General features: G+C 40.8%; 1 protein-coding gene across 1 annotated transcript in view; it reads left to right on the forward strand.

Moving 5' to 3' along the window:
- CACNA2D3 (calcium voltage-gated channel auxiliary subunit alpha2delta 3) overlaps positions 1-20,380 on the forward strand; it is an 853,260-nt gene that overhangs the window by 303,962 nt on the left and 528,918 nt on the right. The window contains exon 5 of the mRNA XM_058561298.1: positions 12,975-13,137. Within this exon, the coding sequence (XP_058417281.1) occupies positions 12,975-13,137 (163 nt within the window). The remainder of the gene's footprint in view (positions 1-12,974; positions 13,138-20,380) is intronic.

Here is a 20,380-nt window from a genome sequence, read left to right on the forward strand (position 1 = left end):
TCACAGTTGGTTGGTTGACAGCACACACACACAGGAAACAATTAGAGAACTTTACAGGCAGGATTTACTTAAAGCCAAAATGTGTGGAGCAGATCCTTCCCGCAGGCGCTCTGTAGGGGAGGCCTTGTAGTTATCTTATGCAACTTACCCGGCAGGAAGGAAGCGGAAGTCACCCTTGGAAACAGTGTGTCTCAGCCTGGGCTGCACATTGGAATCACTTGGGAGGGGCTGGAAAAATACGCATTGGGATTCAGATTTAATTGTTTGAGGTTTGGCATGGGCATCTGGATGTTGAAAAGCTTCCCAGCCGGAGTTGAGAAGCACTGCCTTAGGACATCTTGATTTATGAGATGAGGTGCCTTTCACCTGGAAAGAGTGAAGAGGGAACTAGGGCAGAGTTCAGGAAACTACAGCTTGCAGGCCACATCCTGTCCGCTGCCTGTTTTTGTAAATAAAGTTTTATTGGAATACAGCCACACCCATTTGTTAATGTACTGCAGTTGGCTACTTTTGCTAAAACAGCAGAATTGAATATTGTGACAGAGACTGTCTGGCCTGCAAAATCTAAAACATTTACTAACTGGCTCTTTACAGAAACAGTTTGCCAGCCACTAAACTGGGGAGTGATGAGTTTTCAAGGATGTGGGTGGTGTGGGAGAGGCTGGGCCACCATTAAGAGGAAAGCATATGGACCTCCAGTTGAGGTACTGCCTCAGAAGCCTTCTCAGCACATGTCGACAGTCTCCACCAACCAGTCAGAGAGGGGGGAGCCACACAAACTGAAGCCTTTTTGCCGTCTAGTGATGTTTCCTCTTGAGTCCGAAACTTGACTTTACATGGTGACAGGAGTCTAGCTGAGTCAATGAGAAGGCCTGACCTGTTGGATTCTACAGTTGGTGAAAGGGTGGAGCAATGAATTATTTCCCCTGGTGGTACCCCTGTCAGAACTGAAATTTGTCATGTTCTGTGACAGAGGCATTAAAGGAGGGGGACTCTGCCAGCAGGGGGATGCCCAGGCAGCCCTTGGGGAAGCTGCAGGGTCGTGGAAGTTTCACAGAGCTCCTTCCTTGTCCTCTTCATCTTATGGTGATTAGCACAGACCAGCAATTCCGGCCACTTCTGGAGTCACCTTTACCCCATTACTTTGGACACACTCTTCTGTTCAAATTTGTGACAGGCCGTGCAATGATATGACCTGGGCCTCCTGCAGCTTCCCTTTCTCCAGGCCATAGGAGACTCTGCTTACAGCATGATCTTCCTAACCTGCTGATAACTTTCCCTGGTTCCACATGGCCTGGCAGAGTTGACTGTGAAGACAGCTCTGTGGAATGCAGCTCCTGTGAGAGACCTGGTGACTACATGGATTCTGACACTGGTCATTTGGTCAGTTAGTCAACTAACAAGTGCTAGGGGCTGGGGATACAGCAGTGAGTAAACACGGATACAGCAGTGAGTAAACACAGACACAATTCCTGCAGTTGTGGAACATGTCATGGGCGAGTTACATTGATAAAACAATCACACAAGGACTTGTAAAGTGGCCCCCGTGGTGAATGCTGAGAAGGACACCCATGTGATCAGCCATATTTGAGGAATACTGCATACAACGCCCTGCCCCCCGTTATTCAAAGTGTACTTAGTATACTCTCAGAATGAGTTAAAGGCCCTGAGAAGTCCTGAAATGAGGAAACCTCTTTGCCTTTCCTTAAACCCCAGCTATCTTTATGTTTCCCAAACTTTGTTCACCATGGCACACATTTAAAAAATTGTTCCTTGTGTGTATTCCGTGGAATGGCTTTCTGTTGCATAGGTCATATTTTGGAAGTGCTGCTTTGGAACACTGCAGAGAAGTGCTGTACCCAGGGGTGCACGAAGGGAGCCACTGGGATGCTCAAGGAGAATATATCACTTTAATTTCTATTCACTTTTATTATAATTTTCATAGTTTGTTTTATCATGTGCACGTGTTAGTATGATAGTTGGTAGGTAGTGCACGTGAGTTATAAATAAATATGTAGGGAGATGCTATCCAAAACCTTTTTTTAAAGACTTTATTCTTTTAGAGCAGTTTTTGGTTCACAACAAAATTAAGAGGAAGGTACAGAGATTTCCCATATGCTCCTACACATGCATAGCCTCCCCCATTATCAACATCACTCACCAGAAAGGTACACTTTTTTTACCAAAGATGAACATACATTGACACATAATCACCAAAAGTCCATAGTTTACCTTAGGGTTCACTCAGTGTTTTACATTCTGTGGGTTTGGACGAATGTGTAATGATGTGTATCCATTGTTATAATATCATATAGACTATCTTCACTGTCCTGAGAAACCTCTGTGCTCTGCCTATTCATCCCTCTCCCCACCATCCCTAGCAACCAGTGATCTTTTTATTGTCTCCACAGTTTTGTCTTTTCAGAATGTCGCGTAATTGGAATCATACAGTACATAGCCTTCTGAGATTGGCTTCTTTCATTTCATAATATGCATTTAGTTTTCTCCATGTTTTTTCTTTCCTTTTCTTCTTCTTCTTTTTTTTTGAGGAAGATTGGTCCTGAGCTAACATCTGTTGCCAATCTTCCTCTTTTTTTTTTCTTTTTTCTCCCCAAAGCCCCCAGTACATAGTTGTACATCCTAGTTGTAGGTCCTTCTACCTCTTCTATGTGGGACGCTGCCTCAGCGTGGTTTGATGCGTGGTGAGTAGGTCCATGTCCAGGATCCGAAGCCGTGAACCCTGGGCCGCCGAAGCGGAACGTGGGAACTTAACTGCTGTGCCACCAGGCTGGCCCCCTCCGTGTTTTTTCGTGGCTTGATGGCTTATTTCTTTTTAGTGCTGAATAATATTCCATTGTCTGGATGTATCACAGTTTATTTGTCCATTTACCTACTGAAGGAGATCTCGATTGCTTCCAAGTTTTGGCAATTGTGAATGAAGCTACTATCAACCTCCATGTACAGGTTTCCACGTGAGTATTCAGCTCTTTTGGGTGAATGCCAAGGAGTATGATTGCTGGATCGGATGGTAAGAGTATGTTTAGTTTTATAAGAAACCACCAAACTGTCTTCCAAAGTGACTGTACTGTTTTGCATTCCCACCAGCAATGAAGGAGAGTTCCTTTTCAGCATTTTTTGTTGTCAGTGTTCTGGATTTTAGCCATTCTAATAGGTGTGTAGTGGTATCTCGTTGTTTTAATTTGCATTTCCGTGATGACATATGAAGTGGAACATCTTTTCATATGCTTACTTGCCTTCTGTATATCTTCTTTTGTGAGGTGTCTGTTAAGGTCTTTAGCCCTTAATCGAGTTGTTAGTTTTCTTATTGTTGAGTTTCAAGAGTTCTTTGTATATTTTGGATAACAGTCCTTTATCACGTTTGTCTTTTTTGCAGATGTTTCCTCCCAGGGGGTGGCTTGTCTTCTGATTCTCTTGATATTGTCTTTCACAGAGCAGAAGTTTTTCATTTTAATGAAGTCCAGTTTATCCATTATTTCTTTCATGGATCGTGTCTTTGGTGTTGTATCCTAAAAGGCATCACCATACCCAAAGTTGTCTAGGTTTTCTCCTATGTTTTCTTCTAGGAGTTTTATAATTTTGCATTTTATATTAAGGTCTATGATCCATTTTGAGTTAATTTTTGTGAAGGGTGCAAGGTCTGTGTTTAGATTCGTTTTTTTGCATGTGAATGTTAGTTGTTCCAGCACCACTTGTTGAAGAGGCTATGTTTGCTCCTTTGTCAAAGATCAGTTGACTGTATTTATGGGGGTCTATTTCCGGGCTCTGTGTTCTGTTCCACTGATGTATTTGTCTGTTCTTTTGCCAATACCACACTGTCTTGATTACTGTAGCTTTATAGGAGGTCTTGAAGTCGGGCAGCATCAGTTCTCCAACTTTGTTCTTCTCGTTCAACATTGTGCTCAAAAACTTTTTAGTGAGAGAAATGCTTGATTCCTCCAGCCAGAGGTTTTTTATTTCTGTCTCTTGAAAATCTCATAACACCCTACTGCAAGGGTTGGCAGACTACAGCCTGCAGACCAAATCTTTTTTGTAATTTTGTAAATTTTTGGTAAATAAAGTTTGAGAATAGCCAGACCCATTCTTTTGTGTATTGTCTGTGGCTACTGTCATGCTACAACAGAGCTGAGGAGTTGCAATAAGGACTCTATAGCTCACAAAGCCTAAAATATTTACTATCTGACCCTTTAAAGAAAAAGTGTGCCTACCTCTGCCCTATTGAATCACTTTTAGACACTTAACTCATTGGACCACCGCATTCTGAGCCAGTGCTGTGCCAGATTTGGGTGAACAGCACACCCACCTTTTTGCCCCTGGTGTTTTATGTACCACATTTGTCCCCTGCGTTAGTTTCCTTTGTGCCCCATCACATTTAATAGGTTATCAGATATACCTACAAAAGAATTAATTTACTCTGACTCCATAGGTGACAGGGATTCAATAATACTGAGGTGACTTGGACTAAACATATCTTTTCCTCAATCGTATGGACAAAGCCACTGAGCCTCATAATTACAGCAATGCATTCCAAGGACTGAGAAATGATTCTTCTTGTTTGCACTGTCAGCCTTTTCAAAATCAATACAGAATGGACAAATGGATTTGAGGAGGAGAAGCAGAGCACAGTTGTCCGTGGTGAAGGATGAGTGCCACTGAGCAAAATCCTGCTTATGTTTTCATCCTTCCTTCGTTTTCATTCTGAGTGTGTGGCTTATTCAATTAAACGACAGTTTCGAAGCTGCCTCCAGAGAGCCTATGCATGAACCATGACTGCGCTGGCCTTTACCAGACAGGGCGAGGCTTTGTTTGCTAATTTAACATCCAGTTACAATGAAACAATGGTGTTGAAGGCTTACATTTTTACAAGTGTTGATAATATTCTGTGAAGCTCTTGGGTCTGTGGAAGATTAAGACTTCACTTAACATGGAGCTGTGGGAGGAATCCCCACTGACATGTTTCCTAGAAAGCAGATATCTTCAGAAGAATGGGCCTCCCCTTTGGTGTTGGTAGTTCATGGGCTGGTCAAGGCGTTTCTGCCTGGTAAGGTGTCTCCTTGGTTGATGCTTCAGCAGAAAGGTATGATTTCTTTCTTTTGTTTCTGGGCATCATGTCACAGTAAATTGTGCTTTAAAAAATTGTGGGTGAAATTTGTTAAATTGTGTTTTGTTTCCGTAAAGTTTTTGAATTAATAGTTTAATAAAATTAAAAAGTTTTTTTTTACTTTAATTTTTTTATTGAAGCATAAATTTCTATATAGTAAAACACACAGTTCTTTAGCGTACAATTCAATGTATACTTACAGATGAATACATCTGAGTAACCCACACCCCATCAAGATAGAGAATGTTTCCAGCAACCCAGGATGTTCTCTTGTGTCTTTTTCCAGTAGATTTTCACCTTTCCCCCCGAGAAGCAACCCTTGATTGCTATCACTATTGAATAATAATTTTGCCTGTTCTAGAACTTCATAGAAATGGGATCACACGCATGTACTCTTTTGTTTCTGGTTTTTTTCACTCAAAATGTTTGTGAGATCCATTCATATTTTGAGTGTATCAGTAATTGGTTCCTGAGTGGTAATCAGGAATAATGGATAATTCATTCATTGTATGAATATATCACAGATTTATCATTTCATCTGTTGGTGGACCCTTGGGTTGTTCTAGTTTTGGGCTACTGTGAATGGGACTTCCATAAGCATTCACACAAACATTTGTGGCTATATGTTTTCATTTGTCTTGGGTAAATACCTAGGAGTAGAATTGCTGGGTCATAGGATAGATACATGTTTTAACTTTGCAAGAAACTTCAAAATGATTTTCCAAAGTGTTTGTAACATTTTCTATTTCCATGAGCAATGTATGAGATTTCTTGCCAACATTTAGTATATTCAGAAATTTTAATTTTAGATATTCTATGGGTTTAAAATTGCAGTTGGAGTTTTATTTTGCACTTCCCTAATGACTGTTTTCTTTTGACTTTTTTGATTGTTTGCATATTGGGATTTCTGGTTATTCCACATCCTTGCCAACATTTAATATTTTCAGAAATTTTAATTTTAGCTATTCTAGTGGGTATAAAATTGCATCTAGTTGGAGTTTTATTTTGCACTTCCCTGATGGCTATTTTATTTTGCGCTTCCTGAATGGTTTGCATATTGGCCATTCATGTACTTTCCTTTGTAAGGTGTCCAAATCTTTTGCCTATATTTTAATTGATGTTTTAAGTTGAGTTATAGTAGTTTTTTACGTATTCTGGGTACATTTGTCAGATGTATATTATGAATACGTTTTCCTCAACAATGGCTTTCCTATTTGTTTTAACGGTGAATTGGATGATCAGAAGTTTTCAATTTTCATAAAGTCCAAATTATCAATTTTTAAAACTATAAGTGCTTTCTTTGTCCTAAGAAATCATTGCCTATCTGAAGGCTACAAATGTATTCATCATTTTTTCAGTTTTTTCTTGAGAAGTATTATAGATTTAGCTTTTACATTAAGTTTATCATTCTTCTTGAATTAATATGTGTATGTTGTGAATTAGAAGTTGAGGATGTTGTTTTCATATGGTTTAGGATTTGTTCCAGCACAGTTTGGTGAAAACATTTTTCCCATTGCATTTTCTAGGCACCTTTATTGAAAATCATTTGACTGTATATGTGCGGCTTTATTTCTGGATTCTCTCTGTTCCATTGATCTGTTTGTCTATTCTAATGCCAATACCACACTGTTTTGATTAATTAGGTTTAGAGTAAGACTAAAAATCAGGAAATATGAGTCCTTGGACTATTTTCTTCTTTTTCAGAATTGTTTTGGATATGCTAGGTCCCTTTTATTTTTCTATAAAATTTAAAATTAACTTGGCAGTTCCTACATAAAGCCTTTTGAGATTTTGATTGCAATTTCATTGAATTTTTAGATCAGTTTGGAAAGAATTAACATCTGAATACTGAGTTTTAGAATCCTTAAGCAAAGTATCTCTCTCCATTTATTTAAGCCTCCTTTAATTTCTCACAGCAATATTTTTAGTTTTCAGTATGCAGGTATTGCACATAATTTTAAAAATTTATACCTATTTTATGTTTTTTAGGCTATTGTAAATGCTATTGTTCTTTCAATTTCAATTTCCAATTGTTCTTTGTTAGTATATTGAAATACAATTGATTTTTGTATGTTGGTCTTATATCCTGTGACCTTGCTAAACTCACTAAATATAGTAGATTATGTGGATTCCTTAGAGTTTTCTACATAAACAATCATTATGGCACCTATCTATCTGTCTGTCTGTTTGTCTGTCTATCTATCTATCTATCTGTTTGTCTTACTGCATTTGCCAGGTCCATCAGTACGATGTTGAAAAGAGATGGTAAAACATCCTTGACTTGTTCCTGATCTTAGAGGAAAAAACATTTAGTGTTTCATCATGAATATAATGTTAGCTGTAGATTTTTCGTAGATGCTCCTTATCAAGTTGAGGGCATTTTATCCTATTTCCGATTTCTTGAGAGTTTTTATGATGAACAAAAATTAAATTCTTTCAATGCTTTTTCTGCATCTATTTGGTCATATGATTTTCTTGTCTTTATTCTGTTAAGGGCAAACTGTGTTGATTGATTTTTTGAATGTTAAACCAGTCTTGAATTCCTGGCATAAATACAACTTGGTTGTGATGTATTATCCTTTTAATTATAGGTAGATTTAATTCAATATTTTGTAAAGATTTTTGCATCTAGGTTAATGAGGGATATTGGTGTGCAATTTTTTCTTTTAGATGTTCTTGTTTGGTTTTGGTATCAGGGTTACGCTGCCCTCGTTAAACAAGTTGGGATGTGTTCCCTCCTCTAATTTTCCGAAAGACTTTATAAAAGATAGTTGGTATTTTTTTCCTTATATATTTGATAGAATTCATCACTTAAGACATCTGAACCTGGAGTTGTTTGTTTCTTTATTTTAGCATGGCTGTTAATTGTAAACTCAATTTTTTTGTTTATATAGGACAAATCATATTTTATATTTCTTCTTGTGTCAGTTTTGGTAATTACTGTTTTTCATGGAATTTGACATTTAATTCAAGTTATTGAATTTATTGGCATAAAGTTGTTTGTAATATTCTTTTATCCTTTCATTATCTGTAGGATCTGTAATAATATTTCCTCTTTCGTCCCTGATACTAATATTTTGTGCTTTCTTACTTTTTTCTTCATCAGTCTTACTAGGGTTTTATGATTTCATTAATCATTTTAAAGAGCCAGATTTTGATATCATTGATTTTTTTCTCATTATTTGTTTTCTGTTTTATTGTTTTCTGCTTTTATCTCTATTATTTTATTCCTTCTTTTAACATTGAGCTTCATTTGTTCTTCTTTTTTCTATCTCCTTAAGGTAGTGTCTTATACTATTCATCTTAAAATCTTCTTCTTTTCTATTATAAGCTTTTAAATCTGTAAATTTTTCCCTAAACTCTATTTTAGGTACATCTCACAAATATTGATTTTTTTTCATTATCATTCATTTCAAAATATTTTTTAATTTTCCAAGTCTTTTCTTGCTTGACACATGTATTATTAAAGAATATGTTGTTTAATTTCCAAATATTTAGGATTTTTCTAGATATCTTTCCTTAGATACCATTGATATTTTTCATATCATTATTATATATTGATTTTTAAATTTAGCCCATTGTTATCGGAGAACATACTATGTGGATTTCAAACATTTTAAATTTACTGAGACTTGTTTGATGGCTCAATGTATGATCTGGAAAAGAATGTATGCTCTTCAGTTGTTAGGTGTGGAGTTGTATAAATTCAGCTAGGTTATGTTGGTAAATAGTGTCGCAACATGACCAACTCCTAGTAAAAATCCTTAGCACTAAGTCTCTCTGAAGCCTCCCTGGTAGGCAACATTTCAAGTGTGTTATCGCAGCTTGTTGCTGGAAGAATTAAGTGCATCTTGTGTGATTGCACTGGGAAAGAGCTCTTGGAAGCTTGCATCTGAATTCCTCTAGACTTCGCCCTATGTGTCTCTTCCCTTTACTGATTTTGCTTTATATCTTTATACTGTACTGAATCTTTTCAAAGAACGAACTTTTAATTTCATTGCTTTTCACTATTTGTTTCCTGTTTTCAATTTCATTGATTTCTGCTCTGCAAATAAAAAAAAATTATTTCTTTTCTTCTGTTTATTTTGGATTTAATTTGCTCCTCTTTTTCTAGTTTCCTAAAGTAGCTCACATGATTAATTTTAGTTTTTTTTCTTTTCTAATATGATCATTCAGTGCTATAAAATTCCCTTTAAGCACTGCTTTTGCTGCATCTCACAAATTTGGTAATTGTATTTTAATTTTCATTTAGTTTAAAATTTCTCTTGAGACTTCTTTTTTTTTCTTTTTTGTGAGGAAGACCAGCCCTGAGATAACATCCAATGCCAATCCTCCTCTTTTTTGCTGAGGAAGACTGGCCCTGGGCTAACATCCGTGCCCATCTTCCTCTACTTTATATGGGACAACGACGCAGCATGGCTTAACAAGCGGTGCGTTGGTGCGTGCCCGGGATCCGAACCGGCGAACCCTGGGCTGCTGCAGCGGAGCATGTGCACTTAACCGCTTGCACCACTGGGCTGGCCCCTCTTGAGATTTCTTTTTGACCCATGTGTTAATTAGAAGTATGTTGTTTAATCTCTAAATATTTTGGAATTTGTCCAGCTATCTTTCTGTTATTGATTTCTAGTTTAATATAAGAGCAGGCATTGTGTGATTCCTATTCTTTTAAATTTGCTAAGGTGTGTTTTATGGCCCAGAATGTGATCTATCTTGTTGATTATTCCATGTGAGCTTGAGAAGAATGTGTACTCTGCTGTTGTTAGATCAAGTATTCTATAAATGCCAATTAGATCCAATCGATAGGGCTGTTTAGTTCCACTATATCCTTAGCAATTTTCTGCCTGTTGGATTTGTCACTTACTGATAGAAGGGTGTGGAAGTATTCAACTGTAATAGTGAATTCATCTGTTTCTCCGTGTAGTTCTATCAGTTTTTACCTCGTATTTTAACACTTTGTTGTTAGGTGCATACATGTTAAGGATTATTATGTCTTCTTGGACAATTCACCCTTTTATCATTATGTAATGCCTATCTTTTTCTCTGGTAATTTTCCTTGTTCTGAAGTCTGCTTTGTCTGAGATTAATTAGCTGCACTGGCTTTCTTTTGATTAGTGTTAGCTTTCTTTTGATTAGGTATATCTTTCTCTATTTCTTTACTTTTAATCTATCTCTTCCTTTTGATTAGGTATATCTTTCTCTATTTCTTTACTTTTAATCTATCTCTTCTTTATATTTAAAGTGGGCTTCTTGTAGACAACACATAGTTGGGTCTTGTTTTTTTATTCACTCTGACAGTCTCTGTCTTTTAATTGGTATATTTAGACCATTCACATTTAAAGTGATTATTGCTATAGTTGGATTAACATGTACCATATTTGTAACTGTTTTCTCTTCATTGTTCTTGTTCTTTTTTTCTCTTTCTTTCTCTTCCACTCTTTTTCTGCCTTCTCTGATTTTAATTGATCATCTCATATGACTTGATTTTCTCTTCTTTCTTAGCATATAAATTATGTTTCCTTTTAACATAACTTTAGTGGTTGCCTTACAGTTTTCAATATATATTTACAACTAATTCAAGTCCACTTTCAAATAGCCCTTTTAACAGAGTATTCCCAATTCCTCCTCCAGTCCCTTATACCACTGCTGTCATTCATTTCACTTATCCATAAACTATAATCACCCAATAATTTGTTGCTATTATTATTTAGAACAATCTGTTATCTGTTAGGTCAGTTACGAATAAGAAAATCAAATATTTTATTTTACTTTCATTTGTTCCTGCTATAACACTCTTCTTTTCTTTATGTAGATCAGAGTTTCTGACCTATATCATTTTCCTTCTCTTAAAGAACTTTTAACATTTTTTGCAAGGCAGGTTTGCTTGCAACAAATTCTTTCAATTTTTGTTTGTCTGAAAAAATCTTTATTTCTCCTTTACTTTTGAAGGATAGTTTTGCTGGATACAGAATTCTGGGTTGGTGGGTCTTTTCTTTGAACACTTAAAGTATTTCACTCCACTCTCTTCTTGCCTGCATGGTTACTGAAGAGAAGTATGATGTAATCGTTATCCTTGTTCCTCTATAAGTAAGCTTTTTTTGGTCCTCTCTGGCTTCTTTCAAGATTTTCTCTTTGTTTTTGATTTTTTGCAGTTTGAATATGATATGCCTAGGTGTAGATTCCTTTTATATTCATGTGGTTGGTGTTCTCTGAGCATCTTGGATCTGGTTGAGTGTCATTAATTTTGGAAAATTCTCAGCCATCATTACTTCAAATATTTCTTGTGTTGCTTTCTCTTTCTTTTCCTTCTGATATTCCCATTATACTTTCTGTAATCGTCCCACAGTTCTCAAATATTCTGTTTCGTTTTTTCCATTCTTCTCTTTACTTTTCAGTTTGGAAAGTTTTTATTGACATATCTTCAGGCTCACTGATTATTTCCTTGGCTGTGTCCAGCCTGCTGGTCAGCTGTCAAAGGCATTCTTCATTTCTGTTACAGTGTCTTTGATTTCTAGCATTTCCTTTTGCTTCTTTCTTAGAATGTCTCTCTCTCTGCTTGTATTATCCATATGCCTTTACCTGTTTTCTACTTTTTCCATTAGTGCCCATATCATTTTAAATTCCCAATCTGATAATTCCAACCACACCTGCCATCTGCCATCTTGCAACACTGCACAATAGATAAGAGCACAGGCTCTGGAAATAGGCTGTATGTATTGGAGTGCTGGCTCTGCTTATCAGCTGTATAATTTTTGATAGGATACATAAATTCTTCATACCTCAGTTTCCTCATTTGTGAAGCAGGAATACTTATAAAACCAACCTCATAGAGTTTTTAGGAGAATTGAATGAGTTAACACATGAAAAGCACTTGGAATAATTTCTGGCACAAGCTGAGCATTCTATGTGTGTTAGATGATGATGATGACGAAGTAGCCATTTTTATTATTTTTTATTTATTTATGTATTTATTTTTTTGGTGAGGAAGACTGGCCCTGAGCTAACATCTGTTGCCAATCTTCCTCTTTTTGCTTGAGGGAGATGATTGTCCCTGAGCTAACACCCTGTGCCCATCTTCCTCTATTTTGTATGTGGGATGCTGCCACAGCATGGCTTGATAAGCAGTGTGTAGGTCTACACCTGGGATCTGAACCAGCGAACCCTGGGCCACCGAAGCAGAGCATGTGAACTGAGCCACTATGCCACCAGGCCAGCCCTCGAAGTAGCCATTTTTAAAATGTGCCAGCACACTTTCATCTGAGGGCCTTTGTCCATGCTGTCCCCTCTGCCTGGGATGCTCCCCCTCAGATGCCCACACAACTCACTTCCTCCCTTCATTCAGTCTCTGTGTGAGTGTTGCCGTAATAGTGAGACCTTCCCCAAGCACCATATATAAAAACGCAGTCCTCCCGCTGCTGCTGTCTCCCTTACCTGCTCTACTATTTTTCCATAGCAAATATGACTATCTGACATATTATATATTTACTTGTTATTTTCTGTGGATTTCCAATCTCCTTCAACTTAAATGTAGGCTGCATAAGGGCAGGGTCTGTCTTCAAAATTTAAAGAATTAAAATGTTTTTAGGGCAGTTTTCTCTATAGTTACATAAAGAAGGACTGTGCAGCTCCTTAAATTTATGTTTTCCAAAAATATTTAATGACATCAGGAAATATTTTTATAGTGCTATCACACCTGTGCTAAAGCAGCCATGGAGGATACAAGAGACTAAAGGGAATTACGCGACCAGAGCAGGATCCACAAGTATAGGGGACGGCCTGCAGCCTACACCCAGGTCTGTCTGAATTCACAGCCTTCTGCCCTAAGCCACATGTCGTGTTTTTTGACTTTGTCTTTCAGTATGAATACTTCAATGCTGTGCTGATAAATGAAAGGGACAAAGACGGGAATTTTTTGGAGCTGGGGAAAGAATTCATCTTAGCCCCAAATGACCATTTTAACAATTTGCCTGTGAACATCAGTCTGAGTGACGTCCAAGTGCCAACGAACATGTACAACAAAGGTAAGACTCATGCTGCTGCTCCTTTTAGATCGTGGAGAGTAGGGGTGTGAGGGGCAGGGCTGTCTGATTGGGGATGTTGTGTGATGCTGGGTGTGTCAGCGTCAGCCGGACAGGCAAAGTGTGTGCCTGTTCTGCCTGGAGACTCTGGGCTTGCTGTTTCCCCCGCTGCTGTTTGCATCAAGCTCCCTAACATGTAGTCCAGGGGTTGGCAAACTTTTTCTGTAAAAGGCCAGGTAGTAAATATCAGGCTTTGTGGGCCATGCAATCTCGGTTGAAACTACTCAACTCTGCTGTTCTGGGATTATAGTGGCCAAGGACTGGCTCGGGCATCAGACGGCCTCTGGTTAGACCCCGTGCTCCATCTCTTACTGGCTGTGACCTTGGGTGCACCACCTCCTCTCTTTAGACCTTAGTTTCCTCATCTCTAGGATGTGCATAATAATTGTGTCTATCTCACAGGGTGGTTGTGAGGACTAAACAGATGGTGCATATAAAGGTTTCAAGTTAAGGATGTTACCCTTCTCATCCTTACCATTGTTGAGTAGGATTTTGCTCTGCTTTGTCATACCTAGGAAACTCCTAAACAAAGAGCCATCCTCCCAATCAGAAAGCCATGGCACCTTTAAAGTAAAAATCTGCCCCGTTGTCTGCCGTTGAGGCTTTAAAAATACTGGGTGCCAGTATTTTTACACCAGATATCAGTATCATGTACAAGAATGTCATCGTCAAGAGAAGGGCTCTGAATTTGAATCCTGCTCTTTCCCTTGCTGGCTTTTTGATCCTAAGCAAGTAACTGCCTCCCTGAGCCTCAGTTTCCCTCTTTGTAAATACAGATAAGAGTACTGCCTCCCTCAGGGTTATTGTGAGGATATGAAATGATTTGTATGCAGCCTCACCAAAACAGACACTCACGGAAAGTGCTCAGTGCAACTTACCTGTCATTGTTATTGTCGGGAAATAACATGAATATAAATTGCCTTTCTAAATTGTTTAGGTCACTGTTTAAAGAGCTTAGTCAGTGATTACAAAGTTCCAATTCACTCTCTGAAACATTTTTCTCCTGCCTGTTCTTTGTGGCTGCATACCTAGTGTCTCCCTTTCCTGGTTTACCTGTTACCCATCCTTAATATTCAGCGGAGGCAGTCCTCCATTCATTAATTGTTCTGACAGTCATGGGGACCCTGTGGTGAACAGATGCAGCCCCTCTCTCAAGACGTTCACAGTTTACTTGGGGAACAGACAGAGAATGAGATCATTAGAGACTGGCCACCATTATGGAAAGTGGGAGGGCAATGAGAACACCAAGGAGGGGACCTGACCACTGGCTCATGTGGGCAGCCACATGTTGGTCTTTTTTCTCTCACCCTCTTAAAGAAAGTGATGTCAATCTGAACCTCTCCTTGTGGGCTCTGGACTGGACTGTATCCTGTGACCTAATGTTGACTTTGGACTCTTCCTTAGGAGGCAAATGGAGCCCATGCCTTAGAGGGCTGAGCTCAGCTCTGTCCAGTGGAGTTTAGTTCTCCAGGGGGATCTTGTCAGCTGATGAAGGAAACCCCCTCCTGTGCAGTATGGCTTGAAGAAGCCCTCCTCTCAGCATTAAATACATTCTCAACTGAAAATGAAAATTTAACAAGATTTTACAGAATAATTTCAGACATAAAACAATTCAGAATGATCTTTTAAAATATGGCAGCTGCTTCAAGGTTGCCCGAGCCATTAGCACCATTATAGAGATTTAATTGCACCTTGAGCTTTAAAGGTATAATTGTGTCTTTTGATGGCAGCGACACGTAAGGGACCAGCACCACCATTGATCACACAGGCTACAGATTCTAGACTGCGATTGTGACTGCAATTCTAGACAGAACCCTAAAAGACTGTCAGGCCACTTGATCCATGGAGATAGATAATGTTATTTAAAGTCATCCTCAACAGCCCTCGTGGGGTCTGCCTACTGCCCTTACTCAGACCCGATGGTCCCCCAGCCAGCCTGTGGGGTCACGGACCAAGTTCAGCCAGGCTCTGTATCTTGTCTCTGCGAGGCAGTGAGTAGCTGCCCAAGGGAAAGGGGAGGGGACTTCAGGAAAATTCCTGTTTCCATTCTACCTAATTCAAACCAGCCCCAAACAGTCTTTTTTCTTTTCAAGCTGCAGAAATGTATTTCATGTTTAGAGGGCCCTCCAGCTCAGATGTAGTTATTGATGACATGTACTCAAAACACATGCTCAGAGCGTGGTCACTGGCTGCGATGTTCCCGGATTAGAAATCTTGCCCCCAAGAAAGGAAACCAATACAGGGTCATGCTCTTCTGGCGGCTTGGACCCCCGTGGGTACATGGCAGAGTGATTTGGTATTTGCTTAGGAACTGCTGTGTGCTCTGCTCCTGGACGTAACTTCTAGTTGGAGACAAAACTGGCCGGTAGAATCTCGCTGATTTCTGCAATCTATTTTCTGCTTCCTTGGCTGGGCCTTGCAACCAAGCTCTTGAGCCAGGTCAGCGCTTACCTCTGTGCTTGAGGTACCTTTCTTGCAGGCCCTGAGAGAGACTGCAGGTTCAGAGTCGGTGACCTGTGGGCAAGCTGTCCTACTGCCCATGAAAATTCAAAGAGCAGTATTCCTAGAGTTTCTAGAAATGTGAGATAGGGTCCTCGTGGTGCCTGATGCAGCAGCTTCTTCATGAAACCTCTTCAACAGAGGCTTGTGGAGTGGCTGCTCTGGTGTCCGCAGCCCATGAGTCTTACTACCTGTGAGACTGCTTTGAAGGCCAGCTGACAATGCCTTTGGAGCTGTGAACAACTCCATTTCCTCTGTAAGTAAAGCACAGAGCAGGATGCTTTTGCGAGAACTGTTGATGATCTGACAGTGGATTCAGATAAAGCTGAGATCTTTTTTAAGTACTTTCTAGGCTGAAGTGGTGTAAAATTTACGCACACACACACACATATACATACATTATATGCATACCTACCTACACACATATATGTGTGTATATCCACGTATGTATATATGTGTGTGTATATCTGTGTATGTGTGTTTGTATGTTGCTGTGTGTGAAATAAAATGCTCTCTTTTCAACCCTCCCCTTCATTCCCATTTTTCACCTCTGTCCATCCAGGTGAGATCCCCTTCTGTTCATACCTTTCTCTTTCCTCTGTTATATCTTGTTTCCTCATTATATCTTGTTTCACTCCATTCCTGTTATCCCTTCCTCCCCTTTCCTGCTTATCCAAAGACTCATTCTTGAAAACCGGCTCCATACAACCTCTTTAATTCCTTCAGTCTTTTGTTATGTAAGTGACTTTGGTTTATTCCTTTGTTCTAACATTGCTTTGTTCCAGAAGTACATTACATACAATTTTTTCCTTCTCCACTTGGATTTCTCTGAGGGTAGGGGACCCTGCTGATTCAGCCTGGTGCCCCCCCTTTGCCTCGAGTGCCATGCTCTTTACATAATGGACTTCCCACAGATGTGCGATGAGGTGGGGGGTTGCCAATGTCTGTGCCTCCTGGGCTGGGAGACGTCAGCCAGGGCTGTAGTGTTCCCACAGTGCTTGCAAACAACAGAAACATACCCTGATTTAAATGGGAAAGAAACTTTTTGAAAGGACATTGGATGGCTCAAAGACTCTCCAAGAAAGCTAGAGAATGAGACTTGGAAAATGGTGGGGAGGGAGGTTCAGCCAGGGACCCGAACCACCCCCCCCCCAACCAGCCAGGTGAGGACCTCCTACCACCATTGCTTGCCCTTAGTGCATCTATGACTGTGTAAAATGTCTCTGTCTAAGAATTAAACACTTAGAAGGGTGCCTAGCTCACGATGGCCACCTGGTACACGAGCTTGAGCAAGTTTCTCTTCTCCAATCCTCAGCATCCTTAGCTGTAGGATGGGTATAATAACGGTACTGACCTCATGGGATCACTGTGAACACTGCAGGAATAATGTTTGTGTGGGTTGAGGTGCAGTGGCTAGACCACTGATGTTGGCTCTTGTCACCTGCTGGAGGGAAAGTAAGACCCATGTCATGGGGTTGCAGTCAGATAGCACAGGTAAAGCATGTGGCTTTTCAGAGAGCCTGGGACTTGACAAATGTCAACACATTCTGTTATTATTATGAAATTATTAGTGTATTTGATTCTCGCTCGCAATTATGGTTAAGACAGGAAGACCTGGAACTCAGAGGGAGTAACAACAGGTTGTGGGTTCCCCGGCTGGTAGAGGAAGGGTTAGAACTGGCATTTTCATTAATTATGTCCTCTCTGAACCACACGCCATCTCAGTGCCTGGGCTGCTGGTCTGTGAGCCATTTTTCTCACAGGAAAATGGCAGTAATTTGTCTCCCAAATATTTTTGTTTTAAAGTGCTTGAAACCCAAGAACTGGAAATAGACCAGGGTTTGGACTATAAGCCTCTGCTTATATCTTCCCATGTGACTGCTGAAGGGCAGTTCTATGATTCTGTGTTGTTCTGGGGTTTTAGGGTACTAATCTGAGGGTTTTCCACCTTTTTCCTTGTCCCGTTTTCTCCCTCACTTTTCTCCTTATCACTGTGCAGTAACCGCAAAGCTGCCGAGACAGAGGACAGATAGATGACAAAAGTGGAATAAAAAAGGTGATGGCTTGCAATGTGCCCATAGATAACATTCAACACAAATGATTCTGTAATTTGGCCAGGGAGTGATGGGGAAGGAAAAGAAGCTTGTAGCATGTGAGTGTTTTAGACCCAAGCAGAAGAAAAATAAAGATAATAGCTTCCTTTTCAGCAGTTTTAGGCTGGATAAAGGAAAATGCGAATTTTATAAGTTAATTGGTTTAGACTTTTCTATCATTTTAGCAGCTTGGCCTCATCTTAGTCCCTCTGCAGCCCCATGAGGGAGGTCAGACAGTGTTCTTGTCTCTCATTTTTCAGATGAAAAAACTAAAGGTCAGGGAGGCCAAAGACTTATTCCAGGCATACAAGAAGGAAGGTCCCTGCTAATGTGGGCCTCCGTTTTCTGACGACGAGTCCAGCTTACTCTGCTGCCTCTCTGGGTGTGAGGTCTGAGAGAAGAGGGACCTGGTCCCTGAGGATCCCTTGGTGACTGGGGCTTAGTTACTTCTGGGCCACCTTGGGGTACAGGAGTTTTGCCCAGGCTGAGAACCCCACTGTCCTAGGCCCATCGCCAGCCTTCCTCCTGAAGCTTTAACTCTCCCTGGGCTCCCCCTGGGCTCCCCCCTGGGCACTATAGTGAGACCCCAGAGCTTTCTCCAGAGTCTTGCCTCTCTTGCTGCCCTCTGGAGATCCCTCCTCTTCCCTGTACGACACCCAACCTAATAACTTCACTGAGTTGAGGTTCCAACAGGAGCTGAGGAGAGCTGCTGGCTCATGTAGCTTCTGCATATCAGCCCTGCACACATCTTTTACATAAGAAGTACAAAGGTTCTGACTATCTGCTTGGGACAAAATGGGGGAATAGCAGAGAGAAAAAATAAAATATTGCCTAAATATTCTAAAGTATTCTCATCCAGTTGTTAATTCATTCCTTAATTCATCATCAAATGTTGACTGTGCCAAGCTCTAGAGGTGTGCCCACGACTAAGACAGACATGGGCCCTGCTCCCTGAGCAGTGGGGGAAGACAGATGCTGGACTAGTTATGATCAGGGTGATAAGAATTACAAATGGCAGAGTATAGTGCTAAGGGGCGTGTAACAGGGGGCCTGACCTGGTCCTGGGGCTTCAAGAAAGGCCTCCCTGAGAGGAGAAGGATAAGAAAGGGTTAGGCAAGGAGTGGTTGGTAGTGCAGTGTGTCCAGCAGAAAGACTAAAGTATGAGCAGGTATTGAGGTGGGTGAGCATGGGGCTGGGACTCTAAGAGTGAGGAAGCTTGGTGTCTAGGGGGCTGTGGAGCAGGGTGGGGTAGGCTGGCCCTAGCAGCAGCAGCAGCAGGAGCAGCCAGACCTCTTTGGGAGTCAGAAAGGTAGCTATGGGGCCTGTGAGGGCTGGCTAGGTGGTGACGGGCTGTGAGGGCCATCAGAAGCTCATGGAAACCATGGAGATGTTGGCAGCTTTGCTGGGAAGAGGTCTGTGGTGGAACACTGGGCCCACTCACGCTGAAGAAGAGGGAAGCAGGGGAAGGAGGAGGAGTCCAGGGTCCAGTGTGGAGAAAACCCAGGGGAGAGGAATGGTGCGCGGCCCACTGGATGGCTAAGGTGAGAGCCCCCGGGCCTGGGCCCGGGAGAGCAAGCTGCAGCAGGAAGGTCAGCTCCCCCAGGGCAGGGACCTTATCTGTTTTCTTCTCTGATGATTTCACAGCCCCATATAGCAGGTGGTAATTGAATACTTGTTGCAAGGTGAGTGAATGAAAGAAGAAAGCAGTTAAAAAAACCTTTCCACTTTGTTCTTGCACAGATTAAGAAAAGAAACCGCAAATAACTCTCAGTCTTGGTTCCCCTTCCTCCACCATAATGGAGGGCCTCAGGGAGAGGTGGACTGCCAGGCAAAGGTGGGGGGAAGTGTGAATTGCAGGACCCAACCTAGCCCTTCATCCTCTAGACTTCCCCAGCAAGGTGCCCCGTCAGGCAAGCCTGGGCTTCGAGGCTGTCCTGTGCATGGGGGTCCAGCCCCTGAACATGAACACAGGCCCAGGAAAAGGGAGACCTGCAACCACCGTTGCAGAGCCTAGGGAATCAATCTGTCTGTTACAACCCAGTGGGTTCTTCTAAAAAGCCCAGGAAAAGGCAAAGGTCTGGTGAGGCGGACTTGGGTCCCCTGCTTGGAAGCCGAGTCTGCGTGCTGCTGCCGGGATGCGCAGGATTGCTGGGCTTGGAGTTGTCAGATGTCTCAACTGATTTTTCAGATGTTAGGTTTGATAAAATGCAAAATGAGTTTTGCCAAGCACTTTTCCCCTTAATTACATGTGTATATTTTAAGGGAAATTTAATCCATATGTTTCTGATTCGTTTACACAGAAATCATTAAAATGTTGTTTTCTAAGAGCCATTTGATGTGCAAGAAGGCTCACGAGCCTTTTAAGAAGCTATGTTTAAAATTTGTTTCTTTCCTTTTATTTCTTTTCCCTGGTTGTGTGTGTGTGTGTGTGTGTGTGTGTGTGTGTGTGACAGTGACAGAGAGAGAGAGAGACAGAGAGAGAGAGACTGACTCCAAGATGTCAAAAACAAATTTGGACTCTGAATGGTTTCTTTCTCCTTGGAATTCTGAACTGAAGCATTTGGAGTAGGCTTGAATCTTGCTTTCATGTCTGT

The sequence above is a fragment of the Diceros bicornis genome, chromosome 2 (assembly GCF_020826845.1).
Source record: "Diceros bicornis minor isolate mBicDic1 chromosome 2, mDicBic1.mat.cur, whole genome shotgun sequence".
In the NCBI taxonomy this organism is placed as follows: domain Eukaryota; kingdom Metazoa; phylum Chordata; class Mammalia; order Perissodactyla; family Rhinocerotidae; genus Diceros; species Diceros bicornis.